The sequence below is a fragment of the Daucus carota genome, chromosome 3 (assembly GCF_001625215.2).
Source record: "Daucus carota subsp. sativus chromosome 3, DH1 v3.0, whole genome shotgun sequence".
NCBI classification, from domain to species: Eukaryota; Viridiplantae; Streptophyta; class Magnoliopsida; order Apiales; family Apiaceae; genus Daucus; species Daucus carota.
This window is the reverse complement of record NC_030383.2, coordinates 49,463,800-49,481,848: the sequence shown is the minus strand read 5'-3', so window position 1 is coordinate 49,481,848 and position 18,049 is coordinate 49,463,800. Positions and strand designations below refer to the sequence as shown.

General features: G+C 36.0%; 2 protein-coding genes across 4 annotated transcripts; one reads left to right on the top strand and one right to left on the bottom strand.

Annotated features, from left to right (window-relative positions):
• Positions 1–9,883: 9,883 nt before the first annotated feature.
• Positions 9,884–12,656, bottom strand: LOC108210871 (uncharacterized). Of its 3 annotated transcripts, none has more exons than XM_017382318.2 (3): positions 12,336–12,656; positions 11,471–12,224; positions 9,884–10,230 (listed from the first exon to the last, which is right to left on the bottom strand). In XM_017382318.2, exons 2-3 carry the CDS (start codon positions 12,211–12,213, stop codon positions 10,206–10,208), a joined length of 768 nt encoding a protein of 255 aa, XP_017237807.1. In that variant the 5' UTR covers positions 12,214–12,224; positions 12,336–12,656; the 3' UTR covers positions 9,884–10,205. The 3 variants fall into 3 exon arrangements, with proteins under 3 accessions (XP_017237807.1, XP_017237808.1, XP_017237806.1); XM_017382319.2 differs by having other exon boundaries at positions 11,471–12,218; positions 12,336–12,654; XM_017382317.2 differs by lacking the exon at positions 12,336–12,656 and having other exon boundaries at positions 11,471–12,309.
• Positions 12,657–14,073: 1,417 nt separating this feature from the next.
• LOC108210870 (cysteine-rich receptor-like protein kinase 43) lies at positions 14,074–17,894 on the top strand. Its single transcript, XM_017382316.2, has 5 exons — positions 14,074–14,787; positions 15,691–15,901; positions 16,021–16,258; positions 16,438–16,585; positions 17,414–17,894. The coding sequence occupies exons 1-5, from the start codon at positions 14,590–14,592 to the stop codon at positions 17,780–17,782; spliced, it is 1,164 nt and encodes a 387-aa protein (XP_017237805.1). The 5' UTR covers positions 14,074–14,589; the 3' UTR covers positions 17,783–17,894.
• The last annotated feature ends 155 nt before the right edge of the window (positions 17,895–18,049 follow it).

Here is an 18,049-nt window from a genome sequence, read left to right as displayed (position 1 = left end):
AAAGAAGGTGCAAATCCAGAGATATTCATTCAGAACACTGCACATACAACTCGATCTTTGCGAGATACATGCTGAATGCTGTCAAAATACATATTTCAATGCCAGACAGTGTTACAGAAACTTGAAAATATGGTATAATACGAACAAAGGGGACCCAGCTTTTGTCGCACTGTACTTGTGAATAATCCTACAACTTTCGAGTTGAGGTATTTGTCTGTAACGTGTAATTTTTTTCCTTAACAGTAGGGGTGATCGCGGTGCAGGCGGTGCGGTTTTTCACTAAAACCGCGAACCAAACCGTGCATGCGATTTTGTTAAATACTCAAACCGCAACCGCAACCGCAACACGCTAGCATAAAAACCGCGTAAACCGCATCACAAAAATGCGGTGCGGTGCGGTTTGTATGCTTAAGAATCAATATTTTAGTTAAAGTTAGAAATAAAATTTAAATATACAATAATTAAAATCTTTTCTTGTAATGAATTTATATGATATTTATCATTTAAGAGATACAACAACTACTAAAATAATACAAACAAAAGTGTAAATATGATAATAAATATGAATACTAATAGACATATTATAATAATATAATCATTTCATACAAATTTGATATAATAGTAATTAGAGATCGATAAGATAATTATTAACTATTATTTGAAGAGATTTAAGGAATATATATAACATAATTATACATAATATATATGAATATAATTTAAATTTTATTTGAAAATCACTAATATATATATATATTATATTATTGAGGTGCGGTGCGGTTTGAACCGCACTAGGAATATGTCAAACCGCAACCCGCACCGCACCGCGCGGTTTGTGAAAAATTCAAACCGCGACCGCATCACGAAAATTAAAAACCGCATTTTGTGGTGCGGTTTGGTGCGGTTTGGTGCGGTGCGGGCGGTTTATGCGGTTTGGGCGGTTTATTGATCACCCCTACTTAATACTACTTTATCCAGTTTATTAAACTTCGTCTTCATTTTCGTGGTTTAAATTAGTTGTCTGCACGTATTAATTATGTTACACTACATGGAACATAATAAAGTTTGACGCTTGAAAATTATTTTTAGCTCGAAAATGATTATATTTTGCTTGCTTATGTTTGTTGGAAGTTTGTCATTTTGAGCACAAATTTGAGTGAGGCTCGGCTGCGTGTTCGTGGCAGGTTATACTTGGATTATGTTCTCCTCCGAGAGAGCTTTCCAATGCATATTTAATCACTCAAAACGACTAAGGAATGGATGAGTTGTGATGATCCAAAGTTGCTTCCTTGGTAGTGGAAAATTGGAGAGTAAAGCTTGAATCCCACATAGATTCAATAAAGAGTGTTTAAAGCCCAGATTTAAAACCACCAAGGTGCACCCAATTCCGCAGCTTTAATTTTAGAAACCGCACCTTGGTGGTTCCGGTTGCGGTTATAGGTGCAAACCGCAGTACGCACATTTCTTGAAAATTATTTTTAGCTCGAAAATGATTATATTTTGCTTGCTTATGTTTGTTGAAAGTTTGTCATTTTGAGCACAAATTTGAGTGAGGCTCGGCTACGTGTTCGTGGCGGGTTATACTTGGATTATGTTCTCCTCCGAGAGAGCTTTCTAATGCATATTTAATCACTCAAAACGACTAAGGAATGGATGAGTTGTGATGATCCAAAGTTGCTTCCTTGGTAGTGGAAAATTGGAGAGTAAAGCTTGAATCCCACGTAGATTCAATAAAGAGTGTTTAAAGCCCAGATTTTAGAAACCCAATGGGTTTCTAAAACCACCAAGGTGCACCTAATTCCGCAGCTTGAATTTTAGAAACCGCACCTTGGTGGTTCCGGTTGCGGTTTTAGGTGCAAACCGCAGTACGCACATCTCTAACTAGTCGAGATTTAAGGAGTCAACTAAATACAAATTTTTTAGTAAAGATTAAACTGGCGAAATATTAAAATTTGGTCGGTCGGCCAAATTATGGGACTACGTGTATATTCATTTATCCTTTTTAACTATAATTAATATTATATTTTTGTATTTTCTAACCAAAAAAATCAATTTTCTTAAAAATAACATTGGACAACATAGCAACTACCCTTTTTCACTAAACACATTATCTTTTTCAGATTCCTAATTAAGAAACTGATTTCTAATAATAATACATCCAATATAAAAAAGATGATATTATTATATATAATTTAATTAATATAGAATATTTGATGATACTTTTCAACTAAATACATTAAGTTATTTCTAATCACTCCAATATTACTTTAAAAATAATATTATAAATCTATATTATATATACCATACTATACATTATTATTATTATTATTATTATATTAAAAATGAAATATTAATAATTTTATTCAACGGGTCTCCTTGATATATACTGTGTTCTAATAAATCTTTTTATTATCATCAATTAAGTTAAAATATATAAATATTCGGTAAATCCCATTGATTTATATTTCAGTTAAATTTTATAACTAAATGTTGTAAGCATATTTTTGGGCCTGATACAAACGAAATGAATAGACCTCGTTTAAATTTTAGTTTTTAAATCGTAAGTTGACCCACTTGATTGGTGTTAATCTTTGAATTTTATTTTTTCTTGAATAATTGCTTGTATATATATGCTCCAAATGCTTTAATTCTTATTGATTGGAGTTTATTGCATTATGTTAAATGGTGTATATTGACTTGCAGTGATAGGCGTATATTCTTGGCCTAATAAACAGCAATTCAGTGCCATTTTGTTGGCTTGTTTATTACATTTTATTTAATTTGTTACTTAAAATTTTAGATATTTTTTGAAGATTGCAATTTTATATATTAATATTTTTATCATTAATTATTCTTAGTAATTATTTATCTTGTGATATATCTAGCCAAAGGGTCCCCCTTTGGTTAGATATATTTTTTTTCTGTTTTCTTTCTTATATTATCTTCTTTTTTTGTCGAATTATTTTTATATTTATCATTTCATTCACTTTTACCATCTTTTGATTTGATAAACTATATTGATTTTATTTATTAAATTTTCTTGTTATTAATGAATTGTATTTGTTTCAGGTAGCGTGGTCTTACAAGTTGGGACATTTCTTTTCGGACATTAAGGTCTTATTGTCTAAACTTCCGGAGACATTTTCATGTCTTTCGGTTAGATGATAAGCTTTTTTGAATGAAAAAAACTGCTCGGAGTATTGGTGTTTTATCGATACGAGCAAGTGTATTTTCTGTAAAAAAAAAAAAAAGAAATGAATAGACCTCGTTAGCTTTTGCCTTTTAGTCGTGTTTAGAGTTTTTACGGGTCCTGAGACCTCAATTGCTGAACCAACAAATTTAATTTTATAACTGCTGCTCAAATGGCAAAGGCAGATGACGTGTTTCTGGAAGCTGCCCAGTGAGAGCAAGGTTCTTAAAATTACTAAGATGTTTCAGTTTGCCCCGTTGTACGTCTCTTGCATGTTGCATGTCCATGGATTCAGCATCAATTTGAAAGGTTGAACTATTCGGGAATCTCTCTGTCTTCCGATACCAATGGTTGGCTTTGGACTGCCTACAGCAAAAGGGAGTTTACTGTTTCATAAAAACCTCCCATAGGCTACCAAGAGAATGGTGTTTGGGACACCATTTTTCAGTTTCTTTATAAATTTTAACCAGAGATTGTTGATTCGAAACCTTTGTGTTGCTTCATGCCAATTGACAAGAGATTCATGCTTGTTCCATTTTTTCCGATACCTATAATTCTATTTAATGGAGATGGTGACCTGCATGGGATACTCAGAATAATTAAACTGGGAGCCCGTGTATTGGAAGTATGTTATTGATCAATGAACAAAGTGGAACTTTGTATGCGGGTGGGAAGGAACAAGGTGACTATAGGAACTAATAGGCTGGAATACTTTCTTATTCATTAGTGCAGAAGTATATATACATGGTGACAAGAGGCCTCAACAGATAATGATAAGAGGCTCATGCTATTTTATAGGAAACTATAGTTATAGGTTATGTTAATCTACAACAATAACTCTAATGATAACTATTAACATACATAGTTATCTCTGCACATTTGTAGCTATTCTGGAGATGCTTGTACACGCCCCCGCAAGATTGAGGCTCCGCAGGAGACACCGATCTTGGACCTTAAGAACATAAACTGAGGTCGAGCTAAAGGTTTGGTCAGAATGTCAGCAATTTGATCTTTGGTATTAACATGGCACACATGGAGTTGTCCAGATTGTACTTGTTCTCTGACGAAATGATAATCTAGTGCAATATGTTTGACTCGAGAGTGAAAAATAGGATTTGCAGCAAGATATGTAGCGCCCGTGTTATCACAGAATAGAGTGGGAGCTTTAGTCTGCTGAAAACCCAATTCGCGTAATAAATTGCGAATCCATATCAGTTCTGCCGATGCATTGGCCAGAGCTTTATACTCAGCCTCAGTAGAGGAACGAGAGACAGACTTTTGACGAGCTGAACGCCAAGATATAATATTGGACCCCAAATAAATTGCATAACCAGTAGTTGAACGACCGACTTCACGACACCCTCCCCAATCTGAATCACTAAATGCAGACAAGATGATTGACTGTCCGCGCTTCAAAAATAGCCCATGGTGAATGGTCTGTTTAAGATACCGAAGCAATCTTTTCAGAGATTGAAGGTGCTTTTCTGTTGGCTGGTGCATGAATTGAGAGAGACGATTAACTGCATAGGCTACATCTGGACGAGTAACAGTGAGGTACTGCAAAGAACCCACAATTTTTCTATAAGTTGAAGCATCTGTAAGACAAGAACCATCATTGAGGCGAAGAGTTTCTGAAGTGCTGAGTGGAGTGCCAACTGGTTTTGCATTGGCCATATTATGATTGATGAGAATGTCTGCAATGTGCCTGTGCTGACTAAGAAAAACACCATCTGATGTGTGAACAACCTCAACTCCAAGAAATTGGTTCAAGGACCCCAAATCTTTCAGAGAGAATTTTGCATTAAGCGTCGCCACAAAGTCATTAATAATTGTACTATGATTCCCTGTAAGAATGATATCGTCAACATAAACAAGGAAATACATAATACAATTATTTCTGGAATAGATAAATAACGATGCATCTGAGACAGAATTTGTAAAACCAAACTCAATAAGAAATTGTTTAAGTTTCTGATGCCACTCATAAGGAGCTTGCCTGAGGCCGTAAATGGATTTTTTTTAAACAACAAACATAGTCCGGAAATTGTGAATCAATAAAACCTGGAGGCTGCTGCATAAAAACCTGTTGAGAAAGAGTTCCATTTAAGAAGGCATTATTTATGTCAAGTTGCCGAAGTGGCCAGCCTTTCGAGAGAGCTATACTGAGAATAACTCGAATTGTAACAGGTTTTGTGACAGGCGCAAAAGTATGAGTAAAATCTATACCAGGACGTTGGTGGAATCCTTTAGCAACGAGTCGGGCTTTATACCGAGCAATCGTCCCATCAGAATTTCGTTTCAATCGGAAGACCCACTTACACCCGATGACATTCTGATTTCTTTTAGGAACTAATGTCCATGTACCATTTTGAATGAGAGCATTGAATTCAGTGGACATGGCAGATCGCCAGTTTGAGTCTTTAACAGCCTGTGAAACACAAGTGGGTTCTATAGGAGATGGCAAAGGATGATTTGTGGTTGTATTGTTGACAAATGTGGAGCCATAATACTTGGGGTTTGGTTTTCTGGCTCGTATTGGCCGGTGAGTTTCATTTTCAATGGATGATGATGGAGTAAGTGTGGTGGTTGGAATGGAATTAGAGGGTTCCGGAGGAGTAATATCAGTAGATGAACGAATAATAGGTGGGGGTGCTAGAGGTTGGTGGACATGAATAGTTTGATGAGAGGGCGGAGGTTTATTAGTGATGAGAGAAGGAGGATTAGCTGGAGTGGATTTGACAGTTTGTAGTGGGAATATTGACTCCACAAATACCACATGACGAGAAGTGTAAAGACGATTCGATGAATAATCTAAACATTTGTATGCAGATTTTGTAGTAGAGTAACCCAGGAAGAGACATGGAGTTGATTTGGGTTGCAATTTAGAAGTGGAGTACGGACGGAGCCATGGATAACAAAGACACCCAAAGATTTTCAAACGCGTATAGTTAGGAGGCTGATGAAATAGAATTTCATATGGTGATCTGTTTGAGAGAATAGGCGTGGGCATACGATTTATGAGGTACGTGGCTGTTTGAAATGCATGTGACCAATATGAAAGTGGAAGGCCAGCATGTTGAAGAAGAGTGAGGCCTGTTTCAGTTACATGTCTGTGTTTGCGCTCAGCACTACCGTTGTGTTCAGGAGTGTGAGGCGGAGTGGTGAAATGAGATATACCGCATTCTTGAAAAAGTTTGTTAAGTGCAATATATTCTCCTCCATTATCCGAGTAGACAGATATGATGGGAAATTTGAAAAAGTGTTCAACCATTTTCTTGAATTGAGGAAAAATTATGGTGGCATCTGACTTATGCTTCATAGGATAAAGCCAACTGTACTTAGAGAAATGATCAACAAAGATTATATAATAACGAAACTTGTCAACAGAAAGTTCTGCAGGACCCCAAACATCAGTGTAAACAAGTTGAAGAGGAGCTGTACTAACTAAAGAATTTGAGCCAAAAGGGAGTTTGTGACTCTTATTACACAAGCACGCATTGCAGGAAAAATCTAATACATGAGTGGAACATAATTTATTTTCTCGAAGTACAGAACTTAAAACTCTAGTTGAAGGATGGCCGAGACGATTATGCCACAACGTAGCTGACCCGACAACAGTATTATGTATTTGGGGTTGAGATGATGGAGAAGCATAATAAAGATCATTGGAATTTTGTCCTCGGAGAAGTGGCGCCCCCGTGCGAAGATCCTTAATCAAAAAATAGGAGGGGAAAAATTCAATGGAGACATGATTAGTTTTGCAGAACTTAGCAACAGAAATAAGATTTTTGTTTAGTGAAGGGGAACACAAGACATTATTAAGTTGAAATGAATGACCAGAACATGTTAATGTAGAAGAACCAGTTGAGGTGATTGGCAAACCTGAACCGTCACCGAGCACAATCTCATCTGGGCCACCATAATCAGAATAAGAGGAAAGATTTGACGCATTTGAGGTTACATGATGCGATGCACCTGTGTCAAATAACCAAGGTGTTGGAGATGTGTTCATTGTAGTGTAGTTGGCTTGAGGTTGAACACCATTTTCTCGAAGGAAGCGGGCCAATTGACGACAATCCTTGGTGTTATGTCCAGGACGATTGCAGTAGTGACAATATGGCCGAGGCTGTGAAGATGAAGAATTCTTGTGAACAGGTGATGATGGTGATTTTGTCTTAGAAGAGGAACGCCACGAGGTCTGGGAATTGGTTGGTTGTGAACGTGTTGCTGAGAAGGGACGATTATAGCGTTGAGTGTAATTTGCTGTGGGAATAGTGGGTGTGGGTAGTGGTAGTTCAATAGGTGGAGATGGAGGCTGATCTTTCTTAATTTGTTTTTCAGCATCCGTAAGACGATTGTAAAGATCATCATAAGAAAAAGGAGTATCTCGAAGACGTAGAGCTGAAGTGATGGCATTAAACTCAGGTCCTAGTTGAGTGATCACACTGATGAAAAAATCCTCATCAGATAGAGGACTATCAGCCAAGGCCAAGGCATCTGCAATTTGGCGCATTTCCTTTAAGTATTCAGCAATAGGTCGATTGTTGCGAGGATTTTGCATGAGACTGGCTTTCAGAGAAAGAACACGAGTGCGCGATTTGTTAGAGAACATATTTTTCAAACGATCCCAGGCATCTTTGGAACAAGTGGCAGTGGCTATTGAAGGTTGAATGGTTTCTCCGCAACTTCCCAACATTGCATTGAGAATGAATTGATCTTGACGTCGCCAAAAATAATAATCTGGATTAGTTGTTTTGTCTGTCTTGTGAGAGGGTGGAGTTGGCAATGTGCCATCAACATAACCTAGGAGATTATAGCCGAAAAGTGAAGTTTCGAGTTGTTTGCGCCAGACCGGAAAATTGGATTCCGTTAACTTGGTGGGCAGGTGGGTGGAGGAACTAAAAGGAACAATTTCAGTATTGAGTTGTGAAGCAGTGACAGCAGAAGATAAATCAGAAGGAGCCATGGGAAATGGAAGAGAGAGGGAGAAAAAAAAAAGAGGGGAAAGATAAAGAGATAAAAGAAATAGGATCGAGTGCTCGCTAGAGCGTTGATAGCTCTGATACCATATAGGAACTAATAGGCTGGAATACTTTCTTATTCATTAGTGCAGAAGTATATATACATGGTGACAAGAGGCCTCAACAGATAATGATAAGAGGCTCATGCTATTTTATAGGAAACTATAGTTATAGGTTATGTTAATCTACAACAATAACTCTAATGATAACTATTAACATACATAGTTATCTCTGCACATTTGTAGCTATTCTGGAGATGCTTGTACAGTGACACCAACGAGGTGGAAATGCTATTAAGTTTTTCTAAGAACCATACCAGGGAGGGTGGCAAGAGTAAGAGTGTTAGATATTAATCTCTTGGCAATTCATTTCAGGTAAACTTTAATCCGTTTCTTAATCATTTAATTATCACCTATAAAATCTATGCAACCTCCAGAATTTTTTGTAAAAAAATCTCTTCCTCCTATAAAGAAATTCCATGCTTTTGAACTTTTATTTATGTCAAGGTGATCAATAAATTTTTAGTTCCCTGTCATTCATTTATATCAGGATATAATGCGATCTTATTATATCAACTTTAGATACCTCTTTGAAGCAGTACACTTGATCTGTCAATTTATATATTATTTTGAATGTTGAATTCTCCTTGAAGTTGCATAGCATAGGGAATATTGCACTGCGATACTGAGTATAGAATAGAGTGTGTTGTTGGTTGTTATGGACGATAGCAATTTTAAAGTTACACTGTGGCCTATCATTTTTCTGTGTTAAGAGTCTGTGTCCTGGTGAAATTAATCTTGTCAGTGTCTGCAATAACTGGTGTTTGAGCTAGAATATGCCGCCTCTACATTCCATATAATTAAGATATCACTGATATTTGTTCCTTATATGAGTCAGCTTTGTCGATATCTCATATATACATATTGATTTGGGGAAAGTTGGGTGAAACATACTTGGGAAAGAGCCTATGCATTCCAACTGGAAGCATTGAATTCACAAGTATTAGTATATTACTATTGCCACTGAACAAAGCATTTCATAATATGTATGCTGTCTAATATAATCTCGCCCTTGTTCTAGTTGAGCTTCCTTAGTTCAGGAGTAGGAAGCAGTCTATCATGCTATTAGTGGTAATTTGCTATTACTTGTCATCTTTTCTGTAATGTGCCTATTTAAAGTCATGTTAATGTTACCTTGAGTTCACCAGTGATCAGAGTGCAGAAAAATTATATAATGCAGCCTATTTAGAATCTGTGGTAAGCGATGAGTGTGCCTGCAGAAGTGCGATGAATTATTTTACTTTCTCTTACCTAATAACAGAAAGCTGCAGCAGATCTTCCCACTTACGAATTGCATTTGCAGATGGATTGTTTCGCTGTGTACTTTCCCATCACTGCCTAAACAACCATCTTGAGGTATTTTCCTTCCCATAACTTGCATTTGCTCTTTAACCATATTTACAGAAATCAAACTTAATACAAGGTTGCTATTTAACCTAGGATTTTAACGTACTTGAAATTAAAAACCAGGCCACATGTGGCATGCACGCGACAGCATTGAAGGTAGAAGATTGTTTCTAATACAGTTTTGATCTTTAATATGTAGAAGTAGTATCTTAAAATGTATATCAGCTCTGTGGAGGAGATTCTGTTTGACATATGCTTCAGATATCACATTAAGCTTCAAAAAGAGAAATGCTGTTAAGATAAAAAATTACAATGCCAGACAGGGTGTTATAGAAACTTGAAAAAAATTTATGGTACAAAAAGGGAGGATATTTGTATTTAAATAAAAGAAGTGGCCATCCAGGTGACAGTAGCTGCCTTCTCTAAACGAGAGATTGACTATATTTATGTTTTTTTTAATATTATATAGGATTCCAGTCCAACTTGCGCGAAGCTTAACTAATCCCGGAAGGTGAGTAGCACAATATCTCACCGTCATGGACACCCACTTAAATCCGTATTGCTCTTCTGGCGATCGAACCGGACGCCCGCCTAAACTGTTTCTTCATATTTTGGACTGTGCGCCAATCAATATATAAATTTAATAAACAGTAACAGGAATGAACCAATGTTATAATTTCCACACATTAGAACAATGTACCTTATGGTTTCCCTTGATTTCTATAACATGTAAAGGGCATATTGCAGAAATCTCTGATATCATTATCATAGTTTTTTTTAACTATGAGGGCATCACATAATAATGATTTCACATTTTCTAATAGATGCACACACTACACACATATTAGAAATCTGTCAAAGCTTTAACTTAAAATACTACTCCCTCTGTCCCTCTCATTTCTTTACAGTTACTATATTTTGGGATGTCCCTCTCATTTCTTTACCTTACTATAAATAGTAAGTTTTTCCCATCATTACACCCACTATCCTCCCCCACTATCTCATATTTAACAATAAAAACTACTATTACACCCACTACTTTCCTCCACTATCTCAAATCTATTATTAAATATTGATGGGTCCCACCACTTTACCCACTTTTCATCTAACTTTACTCATTTTTCATACATTGTCTTGGTCTCCGTGTCCCCCTCCAATGTAAACAATTGAGGGGGACGGAGGGAGTAATATCTACATTTTGTTAACTGTTCAAATGTATCTATGTTCAATCAGTTTTTTAATTACCAACTGCAGAGCTAGTGATATATGGTTAACTTGTCCCATTACCATACCTAATCCTTGGAGTAGGTTATTGTCTACTTTCTTGTAAAGGTACCTAATCTTGAATCACATTATTTGTTTTTTTCAAACCTAAAAGTAATCATCTAGAATATGTGGATCACCACCAAAAAGAGACAATTATGAGCTGATCACATTCCAGATTACCTGTGTATGTCTATATTTGTTGCCAACAAAAGGCCTTTGAATTATTAAACCTAAACATACTTCTTAAGATATAAAAATAAGGGTAAGTCTGCTTATATTGTCCGACCATGCTGACGCGGAGTCTTGTGCATTAGGTATAATAGTTATACTCTAGAAGCGACTCATGTAGATAATGTATTTTGTGTTATCAATTGGTAAAGCTTCTGTATATGTCAGAAGAAATCATCGATTGAGGAGTTGTACAACTACGAAAAAAGATTACCTGACTGACTCATACGCTTCTGACATGATTATATGCAACTATGAAATCACAAGACAATAAAAGTAATTTCTTAACCCAAACTAACAGGAAAATTGAAAAAAAAGAGACTGTAATCAGTAATAAAGCAAGTCGAAATCACAGTAATTACTTGTTCTTCTTCTCCTTTTTGTTGCGAAAGAGATAGCCAAAGCCGAAGAGATTAAAAGCAGTTCCTTTGCCAATATAAGGAGGTGGCATGTCTAAAACAGGGCTGATATAAGCACCACCACTATAAGATCCTCTATTGTTCTTCTTCGATGGAGGCTTCTGGGACAGTTCATAAGTATAACGACTAGAAGAAGTATGTTTTGGCTGTTTACGAGAGCTTTGTTTCTGAATATCCTTTGACACGTGTCTTTGACTATGTGTAACTGATCCAGTAGAGTTGCTTCGTAACAGAAGAGGTAGTGACCAGAATGAGCTCTTTTTATGAGAGTTATCACATTGAACACTGTTACTTCTTCTCCCCCTCCAAAAGGACTTTGAGTGATGCTTTTGCTCTGATTCAACAACATTCGTCGTTATCTCCTTTGATGAGCATTCGTTGGTGGAAGGTGGAAGTGGAGGAAGAGACGTGGTTTTCCTACTAGAATACTTTTCACCAGGTTGAAGAGGACGAAGTAGGCCATCGAAGAATAGCTCATCTGCTGATGATGCTTGGTTATCGACGATTTCACTAAAGGAGAAATTAAAATGATCATGGTTTGAGTCAACCAGTGTAGAGTCTCTGCGGTACGTGGAGTCTGACACTGGAAGCTGACAATCTTCAATTTGGCAAAGATCATAAGAGAACGAAATTCGAGGACTTGTGATCAAGTCTGAACTGTCAGAAGAGCGCATATCAATGGCCATTTTATCTGAAACTTCAAGAAACAGAACACAAGTTACTCCATAAAACAGAAACAAGTAAAGAAAATAAAATAAGGATCATCACAACAAGAGGGGGGATTTAAACATGATAGATTAAGACTTACATTAAAGAATTAGAGGGAAATCTAATCCAATATTGCTCAATGGTTTTCTGAGTCAAAAGAAGAAGGCTATGACAATAATTCTGAGCTCAGACCCAGAGTCATACAAATGAAAGAAATTTATATTAATACATAAGCAAATGATATTTGGAGCTTTATATGTGGAAGATTATGAACTGAGTTAGTGAATTCTTGTAGCAAGAGGTGGGGGGATGTCACAAAAGTTGCATAGGAGCTGTTGGCATGTTCTTCATGTGTGCTAGAAAAGAAAAAAATATTCATATATTTCTTCTTTCCTTTGACATAGATATCAAAAAGCTTTCTAGATATTTAAATGTCTAAGCTGCCATAGACAACTTTTCCAAATGGTTAAGATACTTATTTAGAGAACAAACAATTCCTTTTTCATATTCAGACTTCCTGATAAAAGGTTGAAGAGATTTCACCAAAGTAAAAAAGCCCTTATCTTTTTGAAATACATTCTATGCTAAAAACTCTAAAGCAAAAAAAGTTAAAAATGAAGAGGAAGTTATGCAAAGAGCAGTATCTTTTTTATCAGATGACAGTATTAGACTTTAAGCCATCATCCAGTTGCGCTGACATATAATTTTACAATCAAAGAACATTCTGAAATTTCTAATTTTCTTCGGGTATAATCTTTAGCTTAAGAAATACGTAAAGGAAAGAAAATTAAAGGAAAATTTACTATCGTTATACACAAAAGGAAAACAAATCATGATCGCCAGAGTTAAGGTATGCGGCCACTGATGACGGCGGTAGCTTCCCTCTGCCCCTGCTTCTATATCTAAAAACAAACAGACCTGAGTGTGATGTGATATATGCCGCAATATAGGCAGCCAGGCACAACCAGAGCTCAAAAAACTTGTCATATTCAGCACAAATCTAATATGATTAACATTTACCATGTAAATTAGAACTAACATGCACCTGATAAAAACATTAATTCATCAATTTTTTGTAAAATGTCCGCGACTAAATTTGATTTGTTTGTTGTCCAGCAGAGACTAGAAGAAGGTGACTCACCCTTCCAGGAGACGAACATTTTACCAAGTACTAATCGGTACCTGCTCAGGACAGTTGTCGTATCTAATGTGATGAAGCTATAATTGAGGCTCTACCTAAGACATCTGCATTTTGCCTTGTGATCAGGCTCCCCAGTCCCCTGGCTCACTCATTAGAATTTGCGCATCAGAGAGGACTGAAATTGAATCCTCATGAAGCAGAACAACTTAAAGTGCACCCCGCACTATAAAATTCCTCAAAGTTCTCCCCTCTTTTCCACACAACAGCACCACCAAAATGATTTTTCACCGGTAAGCATTTTATCAGTGCACTTCAGGGACTGCAAGTTAAAATAAAAATAAATTTAAAAAAAAATAAATTTCTTAACTTCTCATATTTTAGTGATTCAATCCCTGCTAATAAGCTAATAATCCGAAGGTAGACTCCAAAATCCCAGCTCCAACTCCTTCGTTTTTTATACGTGTCCCAGCTAATTCAATACGAGTAGTACATTTTTTTCCTGTAGTCTCTTCAGAACTTGTCAAACTGAAAACTTCCTGTTCCTGTCACACAATTTCGAACGTGACGTTAACAAGATAAAGTCACATTATTTGACTTTATCCAACTGATTTCAATAAAATATTAAAATTTAGTCGTTATATATTCACTGCACAACTGAGCAGACATTTGTCATCACCTTAATAATCCCAGTATCTCGATATCATTATTATTATTATCATGAAACTGCTCATATATTATCAAACATTTTCTTTAATTTATTAAATCAAACTAATCATTCGGTTGATTAGTATTAATAATAATTGGGTAGCGTTGCGCTTAACCAACATCCACATCCTGGACCATTGGATGCATATCCAGTGGTCAGGATCATATTAAAATTTTAATACGAAAGCGCTGGACGGGCTTCCAACGACGCAGGATGTGGATGTTGGTTAACCGGTCCAGGGACCTGGTCCCATAATAATTAATTGAGCTGCTCTTGCATGATGCGTAATTGACTATACATGTAAAAGTCATATTACTTGTACTCGTGTAATTGTGGAGAACACACCTAAATCATATCAAATTTTCAATCTCTCCCATATTGGTGAAGTCATTGAATGCAGTCTAGTTTTCCCTGAAACGCGGTTTAATTTGCAACCTAGCTGCAGTGAATTTCTAGAATTATAACGTTTAGTTAACTTGCACACAACGTGTTTGGTGTAATGCTTGAATGAAGTTCTTTAGAGGCCTGTGTATTTGTTTGAAGAAGCGGCTAATGCGATGCAGAGCTAAGGGGGATGAAGATGGTGGTAATGATGGTTGGGGGTTGGAGAACTTGTTTTTTGAGCTGCGAGCTTTGCAGATTGCTACTAACTTTTTCTCTGAGTTGAATATGCTTGGGCATGGTGGCTTTGGCCCCGTTTATAAGGTACTGTCTTTAGTTTCTTGTTGGGTTTTTATTATATATTTACGCGTTGAAGTTGGAATGAGAAATGGAGAACCAGTATGTTATATTCTATTATTCTGCATAGTTTTTTTGTTGTAGTCTACATTAGTTTCGGAAAATTGTGGTGTTTGTATTTGTCGGAGTAATGTTGTTTTTCTGGCAGAAGTGTTTTTGTTAAAGAACATCTCAAGTTCAAAAGGTGTTCTTTTAATGAAGAACTTTGTTCTCTGTAAAAAATTTTACTATCTTGTGAAAATGATGAACTGCAAAATGAAATTGGTTTTATATTTATTAAATCTTTCAATAGTCTATTACTAAAAATTCTCTCGTTTCTTGCTGCTAAGTTTTTTATATGTATAGAGCTGTCTTTGCTAAATAGAAATCTGGAAATTACTAGGTTATCGGTTATGAATATTCTTTTTATTGAGTTAAATAAAATTATTGGTCATATTCAATGTCACGTTGCATGTTTTTTTTGTAATTTTTATTTTGATACCAGTATTATTGAACTTCTTGTGTGTGTGGGTTGGGGGGGGGGGGGGGGGGGGGGGGGTATCCATGATGGTTTCACTACCCACACTAATGTTCTTTACTTGTTTACAGTTTTAGCACAACTGTCAAGAAGTATCTTACACTTTACTCAATATAATGAGACTCAATCAGCTTAGGTTGTTTGCTTTGCTACATAGTTAAGTGCTTTATATTGTTTAGATGATCTGCAAAAAAATGAGTGCATATAATGAAATTCCAAAAAAGATTAGTTCCTGTAAAAATGGTTAAAATTAACGATTTCATTGAAAGCTTTTGTTCTATACTAACTGAAATATCCCAAGGGACCAGACTTTTGCATTAAGACTAAACCGTACTTAAGTTTGATTCCTCCAGGGACTTATGCCTAATGGTCAAGTAGTAGCTGTGAAGAAGCTGTCGCTAGAATCAAGACAGGGACTAAGAGAATTCACTAATGAGGTGAAACTTCTGTTGAAAGTTCAGCACAAGAATTTGGTCATGTTGTTGGGATGCTGTGTTGAAGGACCTGAAAAGATGCTTGTGTATGAGTATCTTGAGAACAAGAGCCTTGACTATTGTCTCTTTGGTAATCCTATGTGCATGCTGAACTTCTTTATCTGTAAAATGTAAATAATGTAAAAACTAGTAAGATTGTAAGACAGGTGTGAAGCTGTTATATTTGATAAATACATATTGATTTTCCAGATAGAAGGAAGTCTGCATCACTGGATTGGACCCACAGATTCCAAATAATCACAGGTGTTGTTAGGGGTCTTCTTTACCTCCATGAAGAAGCCCCTGTACGAATCATTCATCGAGATATTAAAGCCAGTAATATATTGTTGGATGAGCAATTGAATCCTAAAATTTCTGATTTTGGGTTAGCAAGGCTATTTCCGGGGGATGACACGCATTTCAATACATTTAAAATCTCTGGTACCCAGTGAGTTTGCCAATATCCCTTTTCTATAATACTTTTTAGTAATTCGAGCAGTGTTAAATTGTATATGTTATATTCAAAACCACCATAACTTGAAATAATGGAGTAGGCAAAGTCCTTTATTAGCCCATCTGATTTATTTTTCCTTCTACTAAGTTAAATTCTCTCTCTTATTTATTCAGTGGATATATGGCTCCTGAGTATGCAATGCGTGGATATTTGTCAGTGAAAACAGATGTATTTAGCTTTGGAATTTTGCTGCTGGAGATTGTGAGTGGCAGGAAAAATTTTGACAAGCTGCTTGGACCAAAGGCAGATCTTTTAAGCTACGTAAGTCAGCTGAAATACTGAACATCCTCCCTAGTTATTACAAAATAGCTAGAGAGCATATTAATTCTGCTTTCTGCTCTACTGTTTTTGGGTGGGATTTCATTTTGATGGTCCTGGCACTGAAGTATTCTTTTACACTTCGGGTAGTATGTAATATTTGAGGAGCGTTTACCTGAAAACAGGAAATTATATGGTATTTCACTGAAGAGATGTCAAAATTCAGTAAAATTTCTTTTGAGATGGTCTCCATTTTCCATTATTTTTCTCTTTTTCGAGTTTGATGAAATCATCCTCTTACTGGCAACTAATAATATCAGATTGTGTATGCTTGTCCAAAAAAAAAAAAAAAAAAAAAATATCAGATTGTGTATTGATTCAAATGAAGGTGTATACAAACTCTTATCAGCTGATATGTTGATTTTTTTTCGATGCTTTTGGCTTCGTGATGATTTGGTAGAAATTTTACTTGCACAGTTTAAACTACATCTGAATGAATATAAACTTTGCTATGGAGTGAAATATTCCAGGCGGATTACGTATTGGGTCTGTACTTCCATAGCATTATTTTTTGAAATATACCTGAATTTGATGTCTATGTATTAATATCTATCTCTTAGCACGTGCATAATTCTGGGTAATCACTAATCAGCATTCTTCAATGGTATGAAAATCACTGTTTGCTACAACCTATAACATCAACATAGGTTACATAATAGACATCTAGACTGTAACATCTTCTGCTCTGTGGATAATATTTTAACGTTAAACATGTAAAACATAATGGTTCACCTAAATATGTGTTACTCACAACCTTGTCTCTTCTAACAGGCATGGGAACTCTTTCAAGCCAAAAAGACGCTGGAATTAGTCGATACAAGTCTTACTGAATGCAATCCAGACGAGGCAGCAATGTGCATACAACTTGGATTATTATGCTGTCAAGCTAGTGTCTCGGAGAGACCTGATATGAATTCTATATATCTCATGTTATCAAGTGATTCATTTGTTTTACCAAAACCTGGCATACCTGCAATTCAGGGCCGCGGTGGCCACTGGACCACTTCTTCTGGTACTCCAACCAACACTAATGGTAGTAGTATCCCAACTGATATTACCAAAGCCTCTGGTGGCAGTAGTTTTGTTGAGGAGTATTCTAGAAATTCTATATCATGTTCTTCCATGGATGAAGGTAGATAGATAGGTTCCAAAATTCTTGTAGATCATGCTATTCATACATCCTATGTAAATCCCCCGTTTATCGGTCTGTATCCAAAACATACTTCACTTATATATCAATTTTTCTCTTGTATATGTTATATTATTATTAGTTAAAGGGCTCAAAAGACACTTGTATAACTCTGTTCTCCATAATATTATTCAGCTATCAAGAACTGTGCTTAGTTTGTCAGTTGTGTGAATCCTGAACAGCATTTGGTTGAACATCATATCAGAACTGATTCAGAT